The following is a 17,802-nucleotide window of genomic DNA, read 5'->3' on the forward strand; positions in this document are numbered from 1 at the left end:
GGCTGAGTTGGGCTTTGAAACTAGTAGTAAAAAACTTTTTTACAGTGCTGGAGGGGGGGCTCAAGCCTGTTAAAGCCCCCCTAGTAGATTCGCCCCTGATCACATGGATGTTGCACCACACAAGTTCCTATTTAATTGTGCGGAGAGAGGTGAAGCAATACCCCTAAGAAACCATCGTGCGTTGACCAAGGAGTGGAGCCTAGTCGTTGCTAGGTTCATTTTCAGCATACTGCATATTCATTGTACACAAGTTCTGCACTTACTTAGAATTGCTTTTTAGCCGTCTTTGAAATCCACATACTTCCTAGGACTGGGAACCATCAGGATTTGCATCTGCACGCACTGGCTTCATGCGCGAGGTAACCTTTGCCAAAGATGGCCAGATGTAGATGGACTCCTTCAGAAATTTGCCATCCTAGTGCATTTTGTTAACTAGGCACGTATCTGGCGAAGAAGGCCTAAGTGCCGCACCGTTTAAAGCTCCTGCTCATGCGCCTTGAGCGAGTCAGACTGTCTGTATGTGCTGAAACGTGCAGGATGCCATTATGTGTCTGAAACTCTGAATCACAAGAGCATGGTGCCCCATTTTATGCAAATTTGCTAGCTACCGTGTTTCGAACACTACTACCACTGCATTCACCGTGAGGATTAAACTGATTCTAGCGTATCCGGCATTCTGCCTTTGATTTTCTCTCAGCCTTTTACAAATGTCAACCTGGACAAGACCGCGGCACTTTTTCATTTTTTAATGCAAAATTGACGCTTGATTTCATATGTTATGCGAAAGAGAACTGACACCACTGAGTTCATATGGAGGGCCTTCTTGTTTCTTACAAGAACGCACACCTTTAGGTAATTTAATTCGCTGGAGAGATAAGCCCGTGGCTCTTTCCATTGTGCAAGCAAGATTGGTTGGATTAGCTCATAATATTCCAAAATATTACGGTACGGATAGATACACATTAATAGATAATAGAAAAAGTTCGGGTTTTTTTATATTGAATTTGTTAAAACAGAAAAATATAATATATAGTCAAAAAAGTATTCTAAAAAAATAGAAATATAAAACCAGTAGAATTGAAATGTAAGTTGATTGGTTGCACTAGAAAAATATGCATTTCTGAAGGACTAGGTGCATTGCATAGGGAAGAATTTCAGTGAGATTAGTAAATTTTTTTCTTAATTACTCACAGTGGAGTAGATATAAACTAGACCATAAAAATTCATATATAGTTCTCAATCCTACAAACCAACAAGCTCTAGCAGAAAAAAATCCTACGAAATAGAATCTCTCAAAATATCTATGAAAATCTTCTAAATCATTGAGGCTTAAATTCCTACAAATATTTTTCTGTCCATCTTTAGAAAACATGCACGTCTTTGGTATTATCCGGCGGACTGCCACAACACTTCTCAGGCTTCTAGAGAAATGGACCCTGGAAGCATAAAGCATTTCAGTTCGTTCAGTTCAGGAAGCAAAGGAACTAGTAAATGGATTTGTGCTAGAATGCTGGCAAGAAAGGCATGAATCCTGATTTGGATAATCAAACATAACATCTACGCCACCACAGCTCACTACTTGCTAGGTGGGTGCGATTTGGAGGTCTGATGATCCTCGGTGAGCTGCATGCTCTGAAGAACCTCTATGATTGATCCCACTGCACGATCTCCCCTCTCTAAGACATGCTCCAGTTTCTCCACCTTCTCTAGCAGCTGCTCAGCTTTCACATTCGCGCAGCTCAGCAGCTTATCGGAAGTCTTCAACGCCCTGCACAACTAGAGTTTGAGGTACAGAGATTGGGGAGCAAAATGTTAGTTTGCATCCAGCAACGAATTGTACTAGTAAATAATCACAGGTTACGTCCACAGTAAACAAAAAGGAAGGGAAGAAACACACCTTCAGCATCAGGGAAGGCCACGAAGGGTCATTCTCCTGTAGCGACTTCATCAAATTGTCATAGTCTTCCTGATTGATGATGAATGCACAAATGAATTAAATTTTTTAATTCATCCCAGAAGCTCATAACTAAGAGTAGCGCACCACTTTAAATTGATGAAGAACCAGCCTTTTCTGGCATCTTGGTGGACTCTGTCATTATTATTAAACACTGAATTCGAAGATGAAGCAAACAACAAACATGAGGTAGAACATCAGAAACTTAGCAATCTGTTAAGCTGGGCAGGATGCGTGAACTAACCCACCACAAGATACTACCTCCGTTCACGAATATAAGATGGTCTAACTTATTTGTGAATCGGATGTATATAGACACATTTCAGCGTTTTGTTAACTCATTTCAGTCCATATGTAACCCATATCGAGATATCCAAAACATCTTATATTTGTGAACGGAGGGAGTATGAATTATGAACTTAAGTTAGATGAGACCGTCTTAATTAACCCCAATATCCAACATTGCACACTTTTTGTGTACACTATCATGAATCTATGGGCAGCAAGATCCTTCACGTAGAACACAATTGAGTAGTTCATGGCAATTCAGGTTAACAGAACAGCTGATGGACGCATGGCTCGGACAACAAACTCGAAGGAGCAAGAAACGATATGACGGGAGAATCAATTTGATGCTGAAAAAATCAGGAACAAGGGGAAGAAGGGAGCCCTCACCGCGAAGAGCCGCTGGAGCTCGGAGGGGTCGGCCTCCTCCACCTGATGCGCTGCCAAGGGGGAAGAGGGAACAGAGGCGTCGCCTCCGCCGTCGAGGTGGTCGTCGCCTCCTTCGACGGCGAGGTCGCTCAAGAGATCGCTGACAGTGAGCAGTGGACCTCCGACTCCCCGCATCTCTGTGCTCAAGGTCGCTGGACCGAGAGGAGTCTTACGGTGGTGGGACCGGGGGAGGCCAGGCGGCGTCGCTGGATCCGAGGGGGGAGGGTGGCTGCGCTGGATCCGGTCGGGAGGACCGTCGCCGGCGGAGAGGAGGGGAAAAATCGATGGGCACGACTCGCAACACGCTGAGAACGCCCTGTCGCCTTTGCGGCCCATGCGGCTGGTAAACGACGTGGGCTGAGTTGCCACCAACGGAGAGCTTGTGGGCCGCTAATCTCCTTTTGTCGCTTATTACTGGGCCAGGTTAGGTCATATTTTGATTCCCATGAAGCTTTCTCCGAAATCACTAATCGAGGAGTACTCATTACAAAAATCACTCCCACCTTCTCAGATTGCAACAAGTGGCGAGCTGCATATGCGCCTCGCAACTTGGGAGTTTTCTCTTTTTTCGTACATCTGTTTATTTAAAATGTTTTATCTCTTAAACCGTGCATCCAAATCTCGAACCGTTTTCACCATTGGATTCCTCGCGTCGAGATCTTAAAAACTAGATCCTATTGATGAACTTTTTTTCACGAAAAAACCAGACAAAAAAACCGAACCGGGAGCACGGGGTTTTTCTCCCTCCGAAAAAAGCACGCCCACGCCTCTCACGAAATCACAACCGTGCCTCTCGTGAAAATTAAACCGCGCCTCTTGCAGAAGGATAAAAAACAGAAAACATGTTTTTTTTGTTTTTGAGAGACACGGCCGTGCCTCTCATGAAAGCACAACCATATCTCTCGCGGAAGCAAAATCGTACCTCTCGTGAAAGCAAAAAAACAGAAAACGTGTTTTTTTCGTTTCCGAGAGGCACGGCCTTGACTCTCGCGAAAGCACAACTGTGCCCTCGTGGAAATAAAACCGTGCTTCTCGCGGAAAAAAACATAAAACATATTTTTTTTTTGTTTTCAAGAGGCACGGCCGCGCCTCTTGCGGAAGGCAAAAAAATAGAAAATGCATTCTTTTTCGTTTTCAAGAGGCACGGCCGTGAATCTGACAAAAGCAAAACCGTGACTCGCGTGACAAAAAAACATGTTTTTTCATGCTAAAAAATTAAATTTATTTTGATCCAAAAGTTAAGGAAGACAGGTGAAAAACCGAAACGTCAAAAAATGCAAAAAAAAACTGTTTTAAAAACTGAAAACAGGTGTGGAAAAAAAACCAGAGTGGCTGAGAGCGCACCAAGAAGCGTTCGTCAACAGCAGTGCGTCCACAGAATTTCCTATTTGCCGCATGTTGCGGCAAATTGTCGCCGCAACGCATAGGCAGAGCTCGACATCGAGTGATTAGGGCTGGCTCATTTCGTGAGTGCACGCAAACCTTTCCGTTTCTGGTTTTCGGCATATTTCCACGGGCTTCCAGCTGGTTTATTTCGGTTTTGGGACCTTCTAGAAGATCCACAACCGTGTTTTCTTTCTTTTCCTATTTTATTTTTATTTTTTTCTGGTTCCTTTTTATGTTTTTTCAGATTCCATTTTTATATTCATTCCTATTTTATTTTCTTTCATCTTGTTTTCTTGTTCAAAAAATGTTTGAAAATTCAAAACATGTTGACCCTTTTCCAAAATTAGTTAGCTTTTTCATAAAATGTTCAGTTTTCTAAAATTCATAAATTCATCAAGGTTCAGAAAGTTCAAATTTTGTTCGCGTCTTTCAGAAATGTTCTTATTTTATAAAATCGTGCTTTTAAGAAAATGATCAAAATTCAAAAAAGGGTGTGTTTTCAAATTTTGTTCATAAATTAAAAAAATGTTTGCACTTTTAAGAATTGTTCATGCACTATCTGCTTTTAAAATTCAACGTTATTTTGGTTAAAAAATGTTCAGAAATTCCAAAAGCATTCCTGCTTCCAAATATCAATCAAAATACGAAAGAGGTTGTGTTTTCAAATTTTCTCATAAATACTAAAAATGATCGGAATGTTTCTGTTCAAAAATTTCACAACTTGTCAAAAAATGTTCCCGTTTTGGAAAATTGTTCAAAACATTTTTAAAAAATGTTCACGTTTTCATTTTTGTGTGTTTCAAAATATGTTCCTTTTTCAGGAAGTGTTCAAAATTTTCAAAAAATTGTTCATATTTTCAAATTTTGGTCGGGAGTTTAGAAAATGTTCGCATTTGCACAATTTTCATTTGGAATTTCGAAAAATGGTCCTCTCTTCAGAAAAGGCGTTCATGATTTTGAAAAATGTTTCAGTTTTGTAAAACAATTAGCAAATTTGAACAGTGTTTGTGTTTCACAAAACACTCAGTTTTTTAAAAAATGTTTTAAAAATTCCAAAAATAATTCGAATCTGCACTGCCTATTGGTTCTTAAAGTTTGACGCTCCTGGTTAATTTGAAAATCTCGCTAGCTCAGCTGGTTGCGGCTCGCGGTCGGGAGCATGAGATAGCGGGATCGATTTCCGAGCGATGCCAAATTTTTTGGACTATAGAGGTTCGCTGGCGTCATGGGCCAGCCCAGTTGGAGACCGTCTGTGCGAAACTACGTCTCTTTGCCGCAAAGAGTGGCATATATGAGGTCCGTGCGTCCACCCACCTTCCTGTCGCGCTAAGCGTCCCACGTGGTGCCGCGCATCACACTCAGCCCACGTGAAGCAACCAACATCCCATTTCTTCAGAACATGTTCTGTGACCCAATCCTCCCCCCTCGCGTCTCTGTCTTCTAGCTCTCCCTCCAGGAGAAGCTCACAATGGCTGCTCAAGGGAGCCAAGTCCATGGCCAGCAACCAGTGACAAAGCCAGGAATTAAGGATTAGGGGGGCCAAATGACTCAAAATTCTGATAACAAGGGCCAAACAATACTAATACATGTATTTTTGTATAAACTACACACTGTTCATCTACTAATTAGCAGCAAATCAATGATCTTAGGGGAGGGGGCAGGGCCCCTGCTGGTCCCTCCTGTCTCCGCCACTGCCAGCAACTGCCCAACATGGTTGTGAAAAGGAGGCAAGGGGATGACGGGAGGAGCCAAGTCCATGGCCGCCAGATGCCCAGAACATGGTTGCGCGAAGGGAGACAAGGGGGACGTCCGTGTTGCGCTCCAGATCCGGCGGTGCGCCACAACCGTGACTTTTCGATGCTGCTCGTGGAAGGGCCAGAACCGGTGGCTGGCCCTGAGCCGTAGTTGAGGCTCTTTGTCGCAATGGTGATGTGACGTTGGCGAGTTGAAGATGCACAAATTTTTTCTGCAACATGACCTTTGTTGTAAAAAATTCCGTGCAACATGACCTTTTTGTTGCAAAGGTGCTTCAACTAGATCTCAGTTGTAAAGGTTTCCACAACAAGAAGTTCATTCCAAAGGTGGTGGGCGCCGCTTGATAGTTTCAGATCTGACGGCTCGCGACAGCTGGCGGACGCGTAGCACGCCCCAAGTTCGGCCTTACCCCTCATGAAGCTTTGTCCAGATTGTCCAGAAAAAAAAAGAATGAAGCTTTGTCGATGGTTTGGACCCAAGCCGACACCATCATCGGGCGCGTTGGTCAAGCCAGCTAGAAAAGCGCAACTCAATTTTTTTTGAGCATCAGTACAGACACAAGCGCTCATATACACGCGCATACACTCATCCCTATGAACGCACACACGCACACCCTACCCCTATGAGCACCTCCGAGAGACTGAGCCAACATATCATTTTGAGATTTACGAAGGCGCCTAGACGGGAACGTCTTCTCCCACTGAAAGCGTATCGCCGAAAATCCTGAAATAAATTCAGGAATAATGCGAGCACCAGGATTTGAACCCTGGTGGGTTGGGGAGGGTCCACCTAACCAACTCAACCATAGGTTGATTCGCAGCGCAACTCAAATTCGCTAGGTACAAAGAACGGCAGGAATCAAGCAAGGAGGGAGTTCGTGCGGTGGTGCCTCCTCCACGGAAAGATTCGTTGGGCCAGATGGACGTCGTGTTCGTTGGGTCCTGACCGTGGTTTGCGTTTGACCTCGCGGCCGCCGTCCAAACGTGCCGTTTTTGCCGAGGATTTAGTTTATTTGCAGTTTACACTTGACACCCCGAGGTTGCCGATCTCTATGCCATTTCCCTTCCAAGGGCGCCAGGTGCTAAAATACGATTTGATGTTCGTTTCCACTTTCTCCATCCCATTCCTCACTGGCGACCAGCTCAGCTGCCCTACCTCAAAACCAAAGCGACTTTTTTTGGCTTGAGAATAATCGGAGCATGAACCGTTGGATACACTTGACCGACGGTGGGGAGGTGACACCCGTGGGATCACATAGGACTGTAGTACGTTGCATCGAAAATAATCCAGAAAAACATGCCATGCCTCTAGAAAATCCAAGACGCTCCAAGCGATTGGAGCCTTCGACGACTAGAAATACGATGGCCGCAATCTGCAACAATGCCTCTAACTAAGGATGGCCACAATGCGCAACAATACCACTACCTGAGGACCCGCTCCAGATCTCCATCCTACTTCTGTGATCCTAATCTCGCATTAGTGCCTAGAGGACATGTAAGAAACAATGAGCACGGTGTTGAAATATATTGCTCAGCCTTCTCTATTAGTTATGAGTTCTGGTGAATCGTTGGGTGTATGGTGTGTGAATTTAATATATCATCAGAACCAAATGTCTCGAGTTTAAGATCCAGTAAAAAAAACACTATTAAATAAAAGTGAAGCAACCTATATCGAACCCACTCCTAAGAACCAGAGCAGACTAGATACAAGTATGAGTATTGAAATATCTTATTCACCCTTATTCATTATTTTTTTACTTTTTGATAAATTGTTTGGTGCGTGAAGTAAATACAAAATGAGGGTTGATGGCCCCATGAGGCAAAAGGGCAAAAGGACATTGACCGGAGAAGGAGATAAAGAAACATGCTTAGTCCAACAGTAAACAGAACAAAGAAATCAGATAAAATAAAACAAGCTTTAGTGTTAGATACATCCGCATCTACACAATTAATCTGGAACGGAGGGAATTTTTTTATAACAAAGTTAAATAAATATTGAGTATATAATGAAAAATATACAAATTGGTCAGTTTTAAATAAAATGGAAAGTGGCATTGTCAGCCAATACATTTTATATGTAGCAAATATATAACTTTTGAAGTATTATCGAATTATTAATCATCAATCTATGAAAACATAAGAGCATATCTACAGCCGGGGGGCCCAAACCCTTCTAAAACGTTCGGGTGGCCCGCTCGGTCACTGGCCGGTCACGATTTTTTGACCCAGATGGACGCCTCAAACAGGCCTTAGACAACCGGGCTGACCGACACCCCTCATATCCCTTCAAATACTGGGCAGATATAGGGACGTCCCAGCACGCCCGCCACGTCGAACCCGGCCAATGCTGGGCCGACCCACATATATTCGGCCCCATCCACTCACCAGACCAAACCCCTAACCACTTCACTCCACTCCCCTTCGCCATCCGAGCTCACCTTCGGCCTTATTCGGTACGGCAGGCAGCGGATCTGACTCCGACCAGCCCGGATTCGTCGACTGAGGCGTCATCCAGTGCGGCTTGGAGGAGGCAATGGCAGTCCGGATTGCACTTCGCCGCTCCCGGGAGGACAACGTCCCGCTGATGGATGAATCGGTCCGCCGCGACTCCATAGTGTCGGCTCAACGGGCGCTCGTGTCCTTTCGCAGTCCCGGCAGCCAGAACCACTCTCCTTCCCCATCACCGGCCGCGCAGACTATGAGTCCCACCGGGAACGGGCGGCCCACCGTGAGAAGGAGAGGGGGCCGCTGAGGCCCGTATCACAGCGAAGAATGGCGGCGGCAGAAGCGGCTGATGCGGCGGTGCGGGTGTCCGCAGAGGAGGAAGCCATCCGCGCCCATATTGTGAAGAAACGGCAGCGAAGGAACACGCACGCCCGCACCCGAGAGCATAATCGGGCGGTCCGTGACATGGGCGGACTGCCACCGAAGGAGGAAAAGGCGGACAGTGACAATGACGAGCAGATCCGGCTCGATCCATACTGCGTCTTCGACCGTTACTTCCGCGAGAAGGACGGCAAGGTCACCGGGAAGGGCAAAGGCAGCCATGGATGAACTCCACCATAGCCAAACGTGCCAAATTTGATAGTTTGATGTCATGTAGTTAGTAGTGATGGGGTAGCCGAACGATGTGTGTGCATCGACATAGTTGCATGAGTTTATATGGATTTCTGATATGATAATTGAGGTGTCCGGATGTGATTGCATTATTTGAGGGGTGCCTGGTCAGTGCCTGCGGATACACCCGTACGTGTCCGTTTGACATTTGAGGGGCTGGATTTGCCCATCATGCTCTAATTACACCGGAACCAATTTAGACGCGGAGAAGCAGACACATTTTGAGAGAGAAAACGTACACCACCCTTTCTTCCGTTGCAAGAAAACGAGCCCGACATGTCACATGTCACATGTCACATGTGAAACGGATCCAAACCATGTGCGGGTACTAAACGAATTCCAGATTTCTCCGGGGGCCAAACCAGCAAACAGGCCCACCTATATAAAGCAGAGGCCGACGAACCTCCCAGATTAAATCGAGAAAACAGAGAGGGAGAGAGAAAGCGAGCGCCTAATAAACTTCGAACGCGAACAGCGGAAACAGAGGCGGCGAAGCAAATGGCGGAGGCCCCGAGCAAGATCAAATCCATGCGGAAGTGGGTGGTCGATCACAAGCTCCGAGCCGTAGGTAATCCCCTCCAAATTTCTCCGTGGGGATCTGGTTTTCTTGGTCCGGATCTACATATTTCGAGTTTGTTTCCTTGTATGCCGATGTTTCGATCGTCGGCCGAATCCCGGCGGCGATTATTCCGAGTTTCACCGCATCTGATTTGATCTCGCGATTATGCTTCAATGTATTCATTCGGTGGCTCTAGCGGGGGACTCCTTGATTTGCCCCCAAATTCAGGCCTATGTATTTTCTAATCTATGACATCCTTCTTTTCCGGCGAGGGCAGGTTGCCTGTGGCTTAGCGGGATCTCCAGCTCCATCGCGTACAACTGGTCGCGGCCCAACATGAAGACTAGCGTCAAGCTCATCCACGCAAGGTTTGCCCATCTGTCATTTATTTACGTTTCACCCCATTCTTTTTATGCTTCTTTTGATTTGAGATTGGTAGTTTCAGTCTCATTTGTGGGAGAATTACCGGCTATCTTGATTTTCATCTTGACCAATTTGCCTTTGTTACTAATTTGGTGCATGGTTGTGCTTGTACGACGCAAACTGTATGCTTAAGTTAGGTGGCCTCTTATTTCTAATTTTGCTAAGGCTAAAAGAGGATCATGTTGTTGCTTGTTTTTGCAAGTTTTTAGGTTTCAAATATATCTCTGTCATTTGTGCATCAGTATGTGGGTGGTAGTATCACAACCAATTTCATCTGAAGAAATGGTGTTTGTTTCAAAATTCGACCATTCTTTCCCCATGTGATTCCCCCTGTTGCTGCCAAGTATTTTGTGTTCTAGTTGTAGCCCCATCTTGCCGCATGCCTTTGGTTGCAGCCTAATCTCCCTTGGCAGTGTATTGGTAATTGATACGTGATCACATATGTATGGGCTTCGCGTTGTATACGAGTTTTTTTTTTGGCTGACAGCGAGCTCTGCTTCGACATGTCCTACACTGCCACTATTGCAGAGTAGGCAACATTATATAGAACATATTGAAATACAGGTCGCTGTCAGCCACCAATCGAGCCTTCGCTTCTGGATCAGCCTAACATTGTAAACATTTTCTTGTAAACCTCTCATGTTAGGATGACCATAAGCAAAGGCTCAATTGGTGGCTGACATCCAGCTCTGTTTCAACGTGTCCTATACTGTCACAATTGCAGAGTAGGCAACATTATAGAACATATCAAGATATGGATCGTGTCAGCTACTAATTGAGCCTTTGCTTCTGGACCAGCCTAACATTGTAAACATTTTTTCATAAACCCTCATGTTAGGGTGACCATAAGGGAAGACTCAATTGGTGGCTGACAGCGAGCTCTGTTTCGATATGTCCTATACTGTCACTACTGCAGAGTAGGCAACATTATAGAACATATTGAAATACAGGTTGCTGTCAGCCACCAATTGAGCCTTTGCTTCTGGATCAGCCTAATATCTTGAGTATTGCAGTGACTTTCCCTAGGACTCATGCTTAGTCGATGATGTTTGTCTGCCAGTTGCAATTAGGTTTGACTAGAGTTTGAAACCCTAGACAGTATTTTTACCTTGCAACTATATAGACGCTGGTTGTGTTTAAAACTCTACATGGGTTTGGCTAGATTCCAGAGGACTGTATCTATGAATCTGATTTGCACAATGCCATAATTCAAGAAGTTGCAATCATATCATCTAAAACTCTGTTTGACCTTGCAGGTTGCACGCGCAAGCTCTAACGATCGCTGCCTTAGGTAGTTGTGCATTAGTAGAGTACTATGACCAGAACTACGGCTCTTCAGGACCAAAGGTGGACAAATATACAAGGCATTACATGTCACACTCGCATAAAGATTAATTATCTGCATGGTCGGTGCTGGATCCTGGATTAGTTTTAGGTTCTTTCCTGGGCTCCATCAAAGGGGTCTCCCAGGATTGTTCCTTTAAGTCTTCTTTATTGCGAAACGAAATGATACTTGCCAGGTCCTGTCCTGAGCAATGAGGGTGTTATACACAATTGCATATATGATCTGCATAACGTGAATGTAAGATTCATTCTGTAACATTATGTTGTATCTTTATATGATGTTGCACTGGACATAACAACAGTGTTCCGATGTTGCACTGGATTACCTGAGATCCTGTCATGTGGTACCTCATGTTCATGGCTCACACATGATGTGCCTCTTTCTTTCTCTGCGAAATTGCTAATGAGCAATGAAAGGCAGTTTTGTGTCTAATGGTTGGACCAAATTTATACGAAAGAGTACCAACACCAAATAAGCACCCACTAATTTTGTGTCCCAAAATTTGACAACAAAGAAAAATAACTAGAAAGCGATATTAAAAAGATCACAACCTTCTCAAAGTTTCGAACACTGGAGGCATCCAGAACTTAATGTGGCTGCATCAATCAACTGAAAACCGGCCTGGAGTACACATTCATACCAGGAGTTGCTCGTGATGCACATTGAACAATCCAACAGAGAGATAAAAACAGAGTTGTTGGCTATGTATCCACCTGGAGTGACCATACACGGCCAGAAACAAAGGTCCATGAGAGAGACTCAGAGGCTCAAGTGACCAAGAAGATGAAGACCATGAGGGCGAAGAGGAACATAATAAGAGTGTGCATGAAAATAATGGATATGATGATGAAGAAAGTGTAATGGTGACTAAAACGAACTATTATATGCATTTTTAACTTCAAAAACATCTCTAGTCTTATGGTCCTACCTTTCAGGGTCCTAAACATGATATTGTTGTTGAAATATATTTGTCCGTTCTTTTGAATGAAGTACATAACTATTACATATCGCTGTCGAATTCGGACTTTTGAATGAAGTACATAATAAATTTAATAATTATTACATATCGCTGTCGCATTTGAATCTTTTGAATGAAATACACAAATTTAATAATTATTACGTATCACCTTGGAAGCGGAAAGTATATATAAATGGAAAGTATATATAAAATGGATAGTGCAATATGAGCTATGGGTAGAGTTGGATGATGGATCGCATCCCTAGGACGGGCTGTATTTTGTAATGACTAAACCCTGCTTCCATGAATATCTTTTGCCAGCTGAGTTCCTCACGTTCTTTGCTCATGAATAGCATCATCATTTGCATATCCATCAAGACTTGAGCTTGAAGTACTTGCTGTGAGTGTGAAGGAGATCCAACAACAGCATCGATGATTATCACCTTCCCTGCTTTCGCTCCTTGGGCAATGGCCTCTCTGCATTTTGTCAGGATCTTCACGCAATCCTCGTCGCTCCAGTTGTGTAGCACACACTGCCAATCGAGCAAGTCAAAAATATCAGTAATAAATCAGGCAATACATTTATACGTTAATATTTATTTTTTTCTTTTTGTCGGATGCATCCGTTTATTCTCGTTAGGCGCTCACTTGTTTTGTGGGGCTGGTTGTAATAGGAAGTACTATCATATACTAGTATCATGCATATGATATTAGTGTACGATACTATCTTCCGAATGCATAGTATCATATATTAGTATCATGTAATATTATATTTCATTGCCATGCATGACACATAGTAATATAGCATTTATTATGATACGGTATCATGATATGATATGATACTCAACCCTCTATTTCTTCATTTAATTATATGATATCTTATCAAAATTGGCTAGTTGGCATGCATGATATTAGCTATGATACTATTATTACGACCAACATGAGGAATCGGTATAAATGTGAACGGGAAGTTGCTAGAATGTGCCTTTCTTACTACTGTAAATAAATTTTTAAAAATAAATTATACCTTAAGCAGAACTGCATCAGCTGGTGGAACGTATTCCATCATGTCGCCGGCAGCAAACTCAACCGACTCATGTGTCGAGACGACGCCTTGTACAACATGCGGGAGGTCCAGCACCGAACACTTGACATGCGGGAAGGCCTTGGCGATGGCCGTCGCCATGGTGCCGTTCCCGCCGCCGACGCCGACCAGCGACGTCACGCCCGTGAACACCTCGCCGCACTCGCGGACGACGAGCTCCGCCATGTGTCGGCTGTCGGACCCCATCGCCTCGTTCACCAGCGCGTTGAACTCCGTGTCATGGCCGGCCGCGCCGTAGGGGCTCTCGCCGTGCGCCATGGCGAACGCCGGCTGATCACCCTGGCCGTCCCTCTGGAACCACTGGTGCAGCCGGAGGGAGGCCTCCAGGAACAGCGGCGAGGTGCCCATGAGCACGCACGGCGACAGGCACGCGCCGCTGCCGCTGACAAGAAGGCGAGACACCGGGTTGAGGCCGTACCGGACGCTGCCCTCGCCGCCGCTGGCGGTAGGAACGTCCACATCCACAGCCACGGCCGTGAAGATTCCTTCCACGGCTAGCATCTTCATGAGCCGGGACAGGTACGGTCGTTTGCTGCAAGGGAGGGCGAGGGTGGAGGACAGGTCGGGCAAGGAGGCCGCGCCGCCGCAGCGGTGGAGAGCGTCGGGGATTCCGAGCTTTACCGCGCTGTGCAACGCCATGGACTTGAGGTAGCCTAAGGAGTGGCGCACGAGCTCTGCCTCAGCTTGCAGAAGCTCCGCGCTTGAGGTGGTGGCCATTTTGGCCCTGCTTTCTTCTCCTATTATGATCTTTACTAAGAGTTTGAGTAATACTGGTGTGGTCTGAGAATCAAATCTCAGCTAGGGATGATTTATAGGTCCGATACCAGCAACGGTGCACGTGTTACGAGGAGAGGGTCTGGTACCATGCCATGTTTAATGTCTTCAAATCAAAATAAAACAGGGTATCCACTCATAAGAGCATCTCCAACGCCGACCTCAAACCGTCCAGACCCATTTTGCCATCAAACACGATACTCCGCAAACCGGAGACAATTTGTGAGGAGAGAGGGGCTTTGCCGCAGTCCGGACCGCCGCCACGTAGGACTCCAACACCTCAGGCCAACTCAAATCCCCTCTCGATCCACTTTTCTTCCAATCCACCTCTGCTTTCCTCTTGCTTTGCATATGCACCTTCCTCGTCTGATGTCGCCGCGGCTGTACATCTCCGGCCGCCGTCCAGGTATCATAGGACGTCCACAACCCCACCAATGCGCATGCCCTCCTTGGACTACGCCACCGTCCACCCAGGATCCCTCCGCCCCTCTGCCGACGATGTCCATGGCGGATACCACGCCCGACAGGTGTTCGGTCAAATTTCATTGAGCTTTTTTGTCGAACTTCTTGTTGTTTTCTAGAGTAAAGCACGATGACGAGGTACTCGGTGACCGACGATGAGTTGTCACGTGATGCGTGGTCGGCCGTATCTGCGGACTTCGTAGGAAGGAACTCTAGGGGCTCGATCTTTTGGCAGCAGGTGCATGCTTTCAGGATCCTGAAAATTGTAGCCGGGATCCAAAGGGTCAATAGCTAGGACAAACAAGTTCCTCGAGCACCAATGTAGCATTGATATTGTTTGTTGAAATATATTGTCCGTTTTTTTGAATGAGGTACACAAGTTTATTAATTAATACATGTCCCTCCCGAATTCAGACTTTTGAATGAAGTACCAAATTTAATAATTATTACATATCCCTGGCGAATTTGGATCCTTTGAATGAAATGCATAAATTTAATGACTATTACGTATCCCCGTGGTAGCGGAAAGTATAAAATGGATAGCGCAATATGAGGAAAAAGGACTATCCATGGATAGGTGGAAAAGCCGCAAGCTGGAACTTTGGCAAAAAAAACCCGGGGGCTCCCGCGATCGCTATGGCGATCTGGCGACCACGGAGACAGTGCGTGAGGGATCCCTGGCAGGTGAGTTCCTTCCTACTATTGATGCGGGAGTTTCGATCCGGTCAAGTAAGACAAAGATACCAAAGGATCTGGTGTTGGGCGCTTCTTTGGAAGCCGTTGATTCAGACTCTGCGGACTGCCATATGGAGCCGGTGCCTTTGGCAGGATATCCAATTTTCTTAGGAAATAGGGAGAGGAATCAGGGGGGAGCGATTGTAGCTTCGGATTTGATCGGGGGAGATGTTGATTTTAATTGTAATGGCAAAAAAAGAGGGAGTTCCATTGGAATTGTTAGGAAACGGACTAATCAAGGGCATTTAATTTTTGTTAATTGTATCAATTATGGATTGGAGGATTTGAGGGTGGGGGACAAGAGGTGCTATATCTATGGCAACAGGGGACACCCATGTTCCTCGCATACGTAGTTTCTCGAATCAGTCTTCTCTGCATACAGTTTCCTCGCACTTGAGCTCGGGTTCAGTGGTGAACACCATGGCTGATGGGGGTGAGATGAAAGAGAGGTCAGTGGAGGCGGTGATGGAGGGTATGGTGAGCGCGGGAGGGGTGCTTGCCGCGGTAGAGGAGCTGTGATCTCAACCGGCAATGATCGGGGCTGGGGTCTCCCTGATCCAGCCTTCTCCGGATCGGCTAGGGAAGATGGTGTCGAGGCGCTCCCATGGCAACAACACGCCTCTCGTCATCGACATGGAGGCGGCTCGCAAGGCCGTCAGCGGTTTTCTGGTGGTCAGGCGCCTCCTCTCCCCCTTCAAGGTTAATCCAAAGGGTCATTGTCGACGACCTTCGGAACACGACTTGGAAGAACCAAGGGGTCATCATCATCCAAGAGGTGGTCAGCGATGATGGGAGGTTCATTCTCAACTTAGCCGCTGAGAGTGACTGCCGGTTTGTGCTTAAAGCGCAGCCATGGCACTTCAAACGGGACGGCCTCATCTTTGCCGAGTTCGACGGCAAGGGCGACCCGACGGAGGATGACCTTGGTGTCATGACCATGTGGTTCCAGGTACGCGACCTCCCGTTCGAGCTCAAGACGGAGAATGTAGGGTGGTCTCCTGAGGATCAACTGGGAGAGGTGCTGGAGGTATCGCATCGTAACCATATTATTATTGAAAAACATTTGCGTTTGCGGGTGAAGATTTTATTGCATGAACCTCTGAAGAGCTCTGTAGTGATTACCCCTTTAGGCAGCTCGAAGATTCTTAAATTTGATGTAAAGTATGAGAAGCAACCTTTGTACTGTGAGTGTTGTGGGATAGTAGGTCATACTTCTGAGAGATTTTGTAAAATCCCAAGTAAGGAGAGAGTAGTTTGCTTCCCAAAAAACCTTAGTGTTGAGCCTTACTGGAAGAGCCAAGTGGTGTCTACTACACAACCTTCTTCTTGTAGACATTGTTGGGCCTCCAAGTGCAGAGGTTTGTAGGACAGTAGCAAATTTCCCTCAAGTGAATGACCTAAGGTTTTTTAATCCGTGAGAGGTGTAGGATGAAGATGGTCTCTCTTAAACAACCCTGCAACCAAATAGCAAAGAGTCTCTTGTGTCCCCAACACATCCAATACAATGGTAAATTGTATAGGTGCACTAGTTCGGCGAAGAGATGGTGATACAAGTGCAATATGCATGGTAGATATAGGTTTTTGTAATTTAAAAATATAAAAATAGCAAGGTAACTAATCTATACCAATATAAAAAGACCCAAAGGGACAGATCCGACGTATCTCGACCATCGAACTAAGTTAATCCAACGACCTTGACTGCTCCAATGGTGAGCGTTAAACGTGTTTAACGTGCAATTAATATCATACCAAATATTACACTAATCACAAGATTAACACACAACTAGCATACCTGATATCCGCGTGGAATTAATATATTGCCTAAATATTAATGTGCATTGCCCATGCGCATTTACTAGTGATAAAAATGAGCGAAAACGGTATTGTAATGCGTTGAAACAAGGCCTAGGATTCATACTTTCACTAGTGCAAGTTCTCTCAACATAATTGGATCATATAACAATCCCTCAACATGCAACAAAGAGTCACTCCAAAGTCACTAATAGCATAGAACAAACGAAGAGATTATTGTAGGGTACGAAACCACCTCAAAGTTATCCTTTCTGATCGATCTATTTCAAGAGTCTGTAGTAAAATAACACGAAGCTATTCTTTCTATTCAATCTATCCTAGAGTTCATACTGGAATAACATCTTAAGACACAAATCAACGAAAACCCTAATGTCACCTAGATACTCCAATGTCACCTCAAGTATTCGTGGGTATGATTATACGATATGAATCACACAATCTCAGATTCATCTATTCAACCAACACAAAGAACTTCAAAGAGTGCCCCAAAGCTTGTACCGGAGAGTCAAGACGAAAACGTGTGCCAACCCCTATGCATAAGTTCACGAGGTGACCGAACTCGCAAGTTGATCACCAAAACATATATCAAGTGGACCACGTGATATCCAATTGTCACCACAGATAAGCACATGCAAGACATACATCAAGTGTTCTCAAATCTTTAAAGACTCAATCCGATAAGATAACTTCAAAGGAAAAACTCA

At 45.2% G+C, this 17,802-nt stretch overlaps 3 protein-coding genes across 3 annotated transcripts; 1 reads left to right on the top strand and 2 right to left on the bottom strand.

Annotated features, from left to right (window-relative positions):
• Positions 1 to 1,204: 1,204 nt before the first annotated feature.
• LOC123190306 (uncharacterized) lies at positions 1,205 to 2,992 on the bottom strand. Its single transcript, XM_044602922.1, has 3 exons — positions 2,630 to 2,992; positions 1,898 to 1,966; positions 1,205 to 1,776 (listed from the first exon to the last, which is right to left on the bottom strand). The coding sequence occupies exons 1-3, from the start codon at positions 2,801 to 2,803 to the stop codon at positions 1,576 to 1,578; spliced, it is 444 nt and encodes a 147-aa protein (XP_044458857.1). The 5' UTR covers positions 2,804 to 2,992; the 3' UTR covers positions 1,205 to 1,575.
• Positions 2,993 to 9,332: 6,340 nt separating this feature from the next.
• LOC123190308 (uncharacterized) lies at positions 9,333 to 11,576 on the top strand. Its single transcript, XM_044602924.1, has 3 exons — positions 9,333 to 9,493; positions 9,762 to 9,852; positions 11,164 to 11,576. Exons 1-3 carry the CDS (start codon positions 9,424 to 9,426, stop codon positions 11,300 to 11,302), a joined length of 300 nt encoding a protein of 99 aa, XP_044458859.1. The 5' UTR covers positions 9,333 to 9,423; the 3' UTR covers positions 11,303 to 11,576.
• A 669-nt stretch (positions 11,577 to 12,245) lies between these two features.
• LOC123190307 (flavonoid O-methyltransferase-like protein Os11g0303600) lies at positions 12,246 to 14,083 on the bottom strand. Its single transcript, XM_044602923.1, has 2 exons — positions 13,238 to 14,083; positions 12,246 to 12,743 (listed from the first exon to the last, which is right to left on the bottom strand). Exons 1-2 carry the CDS (start codon positions 14,030 to 14,032, stop codon positions 12,441 to 12,443), a joined length of 1,098 nt encoding a protein of 365 aa, XP_044458858.1. The 5' UTR covers positions 14,033 to 14,083; the 3' UTR covers positions 12,246 to 12,440.
• Between the last annotated feature and the right edge of the window lie 3,719 nt (positions 14,084 to 17,802).

Source organism: Triticum aestivum, chromosome 2A (assembly GCF_018294505.1).
Source record: "Triticum aestivum cultivar Chinese Spring chromosome 2A, IWGSC CS RefSeq v2.1, whole genome shotgun sequence".
Taxonomy (NCBI): domain Eukaryota; kingdom Viridiplantae; phylum Streptophyta; class Magnoliopsida; order Poales; family Poaceae; genus Triticum; species Triticum aestivum.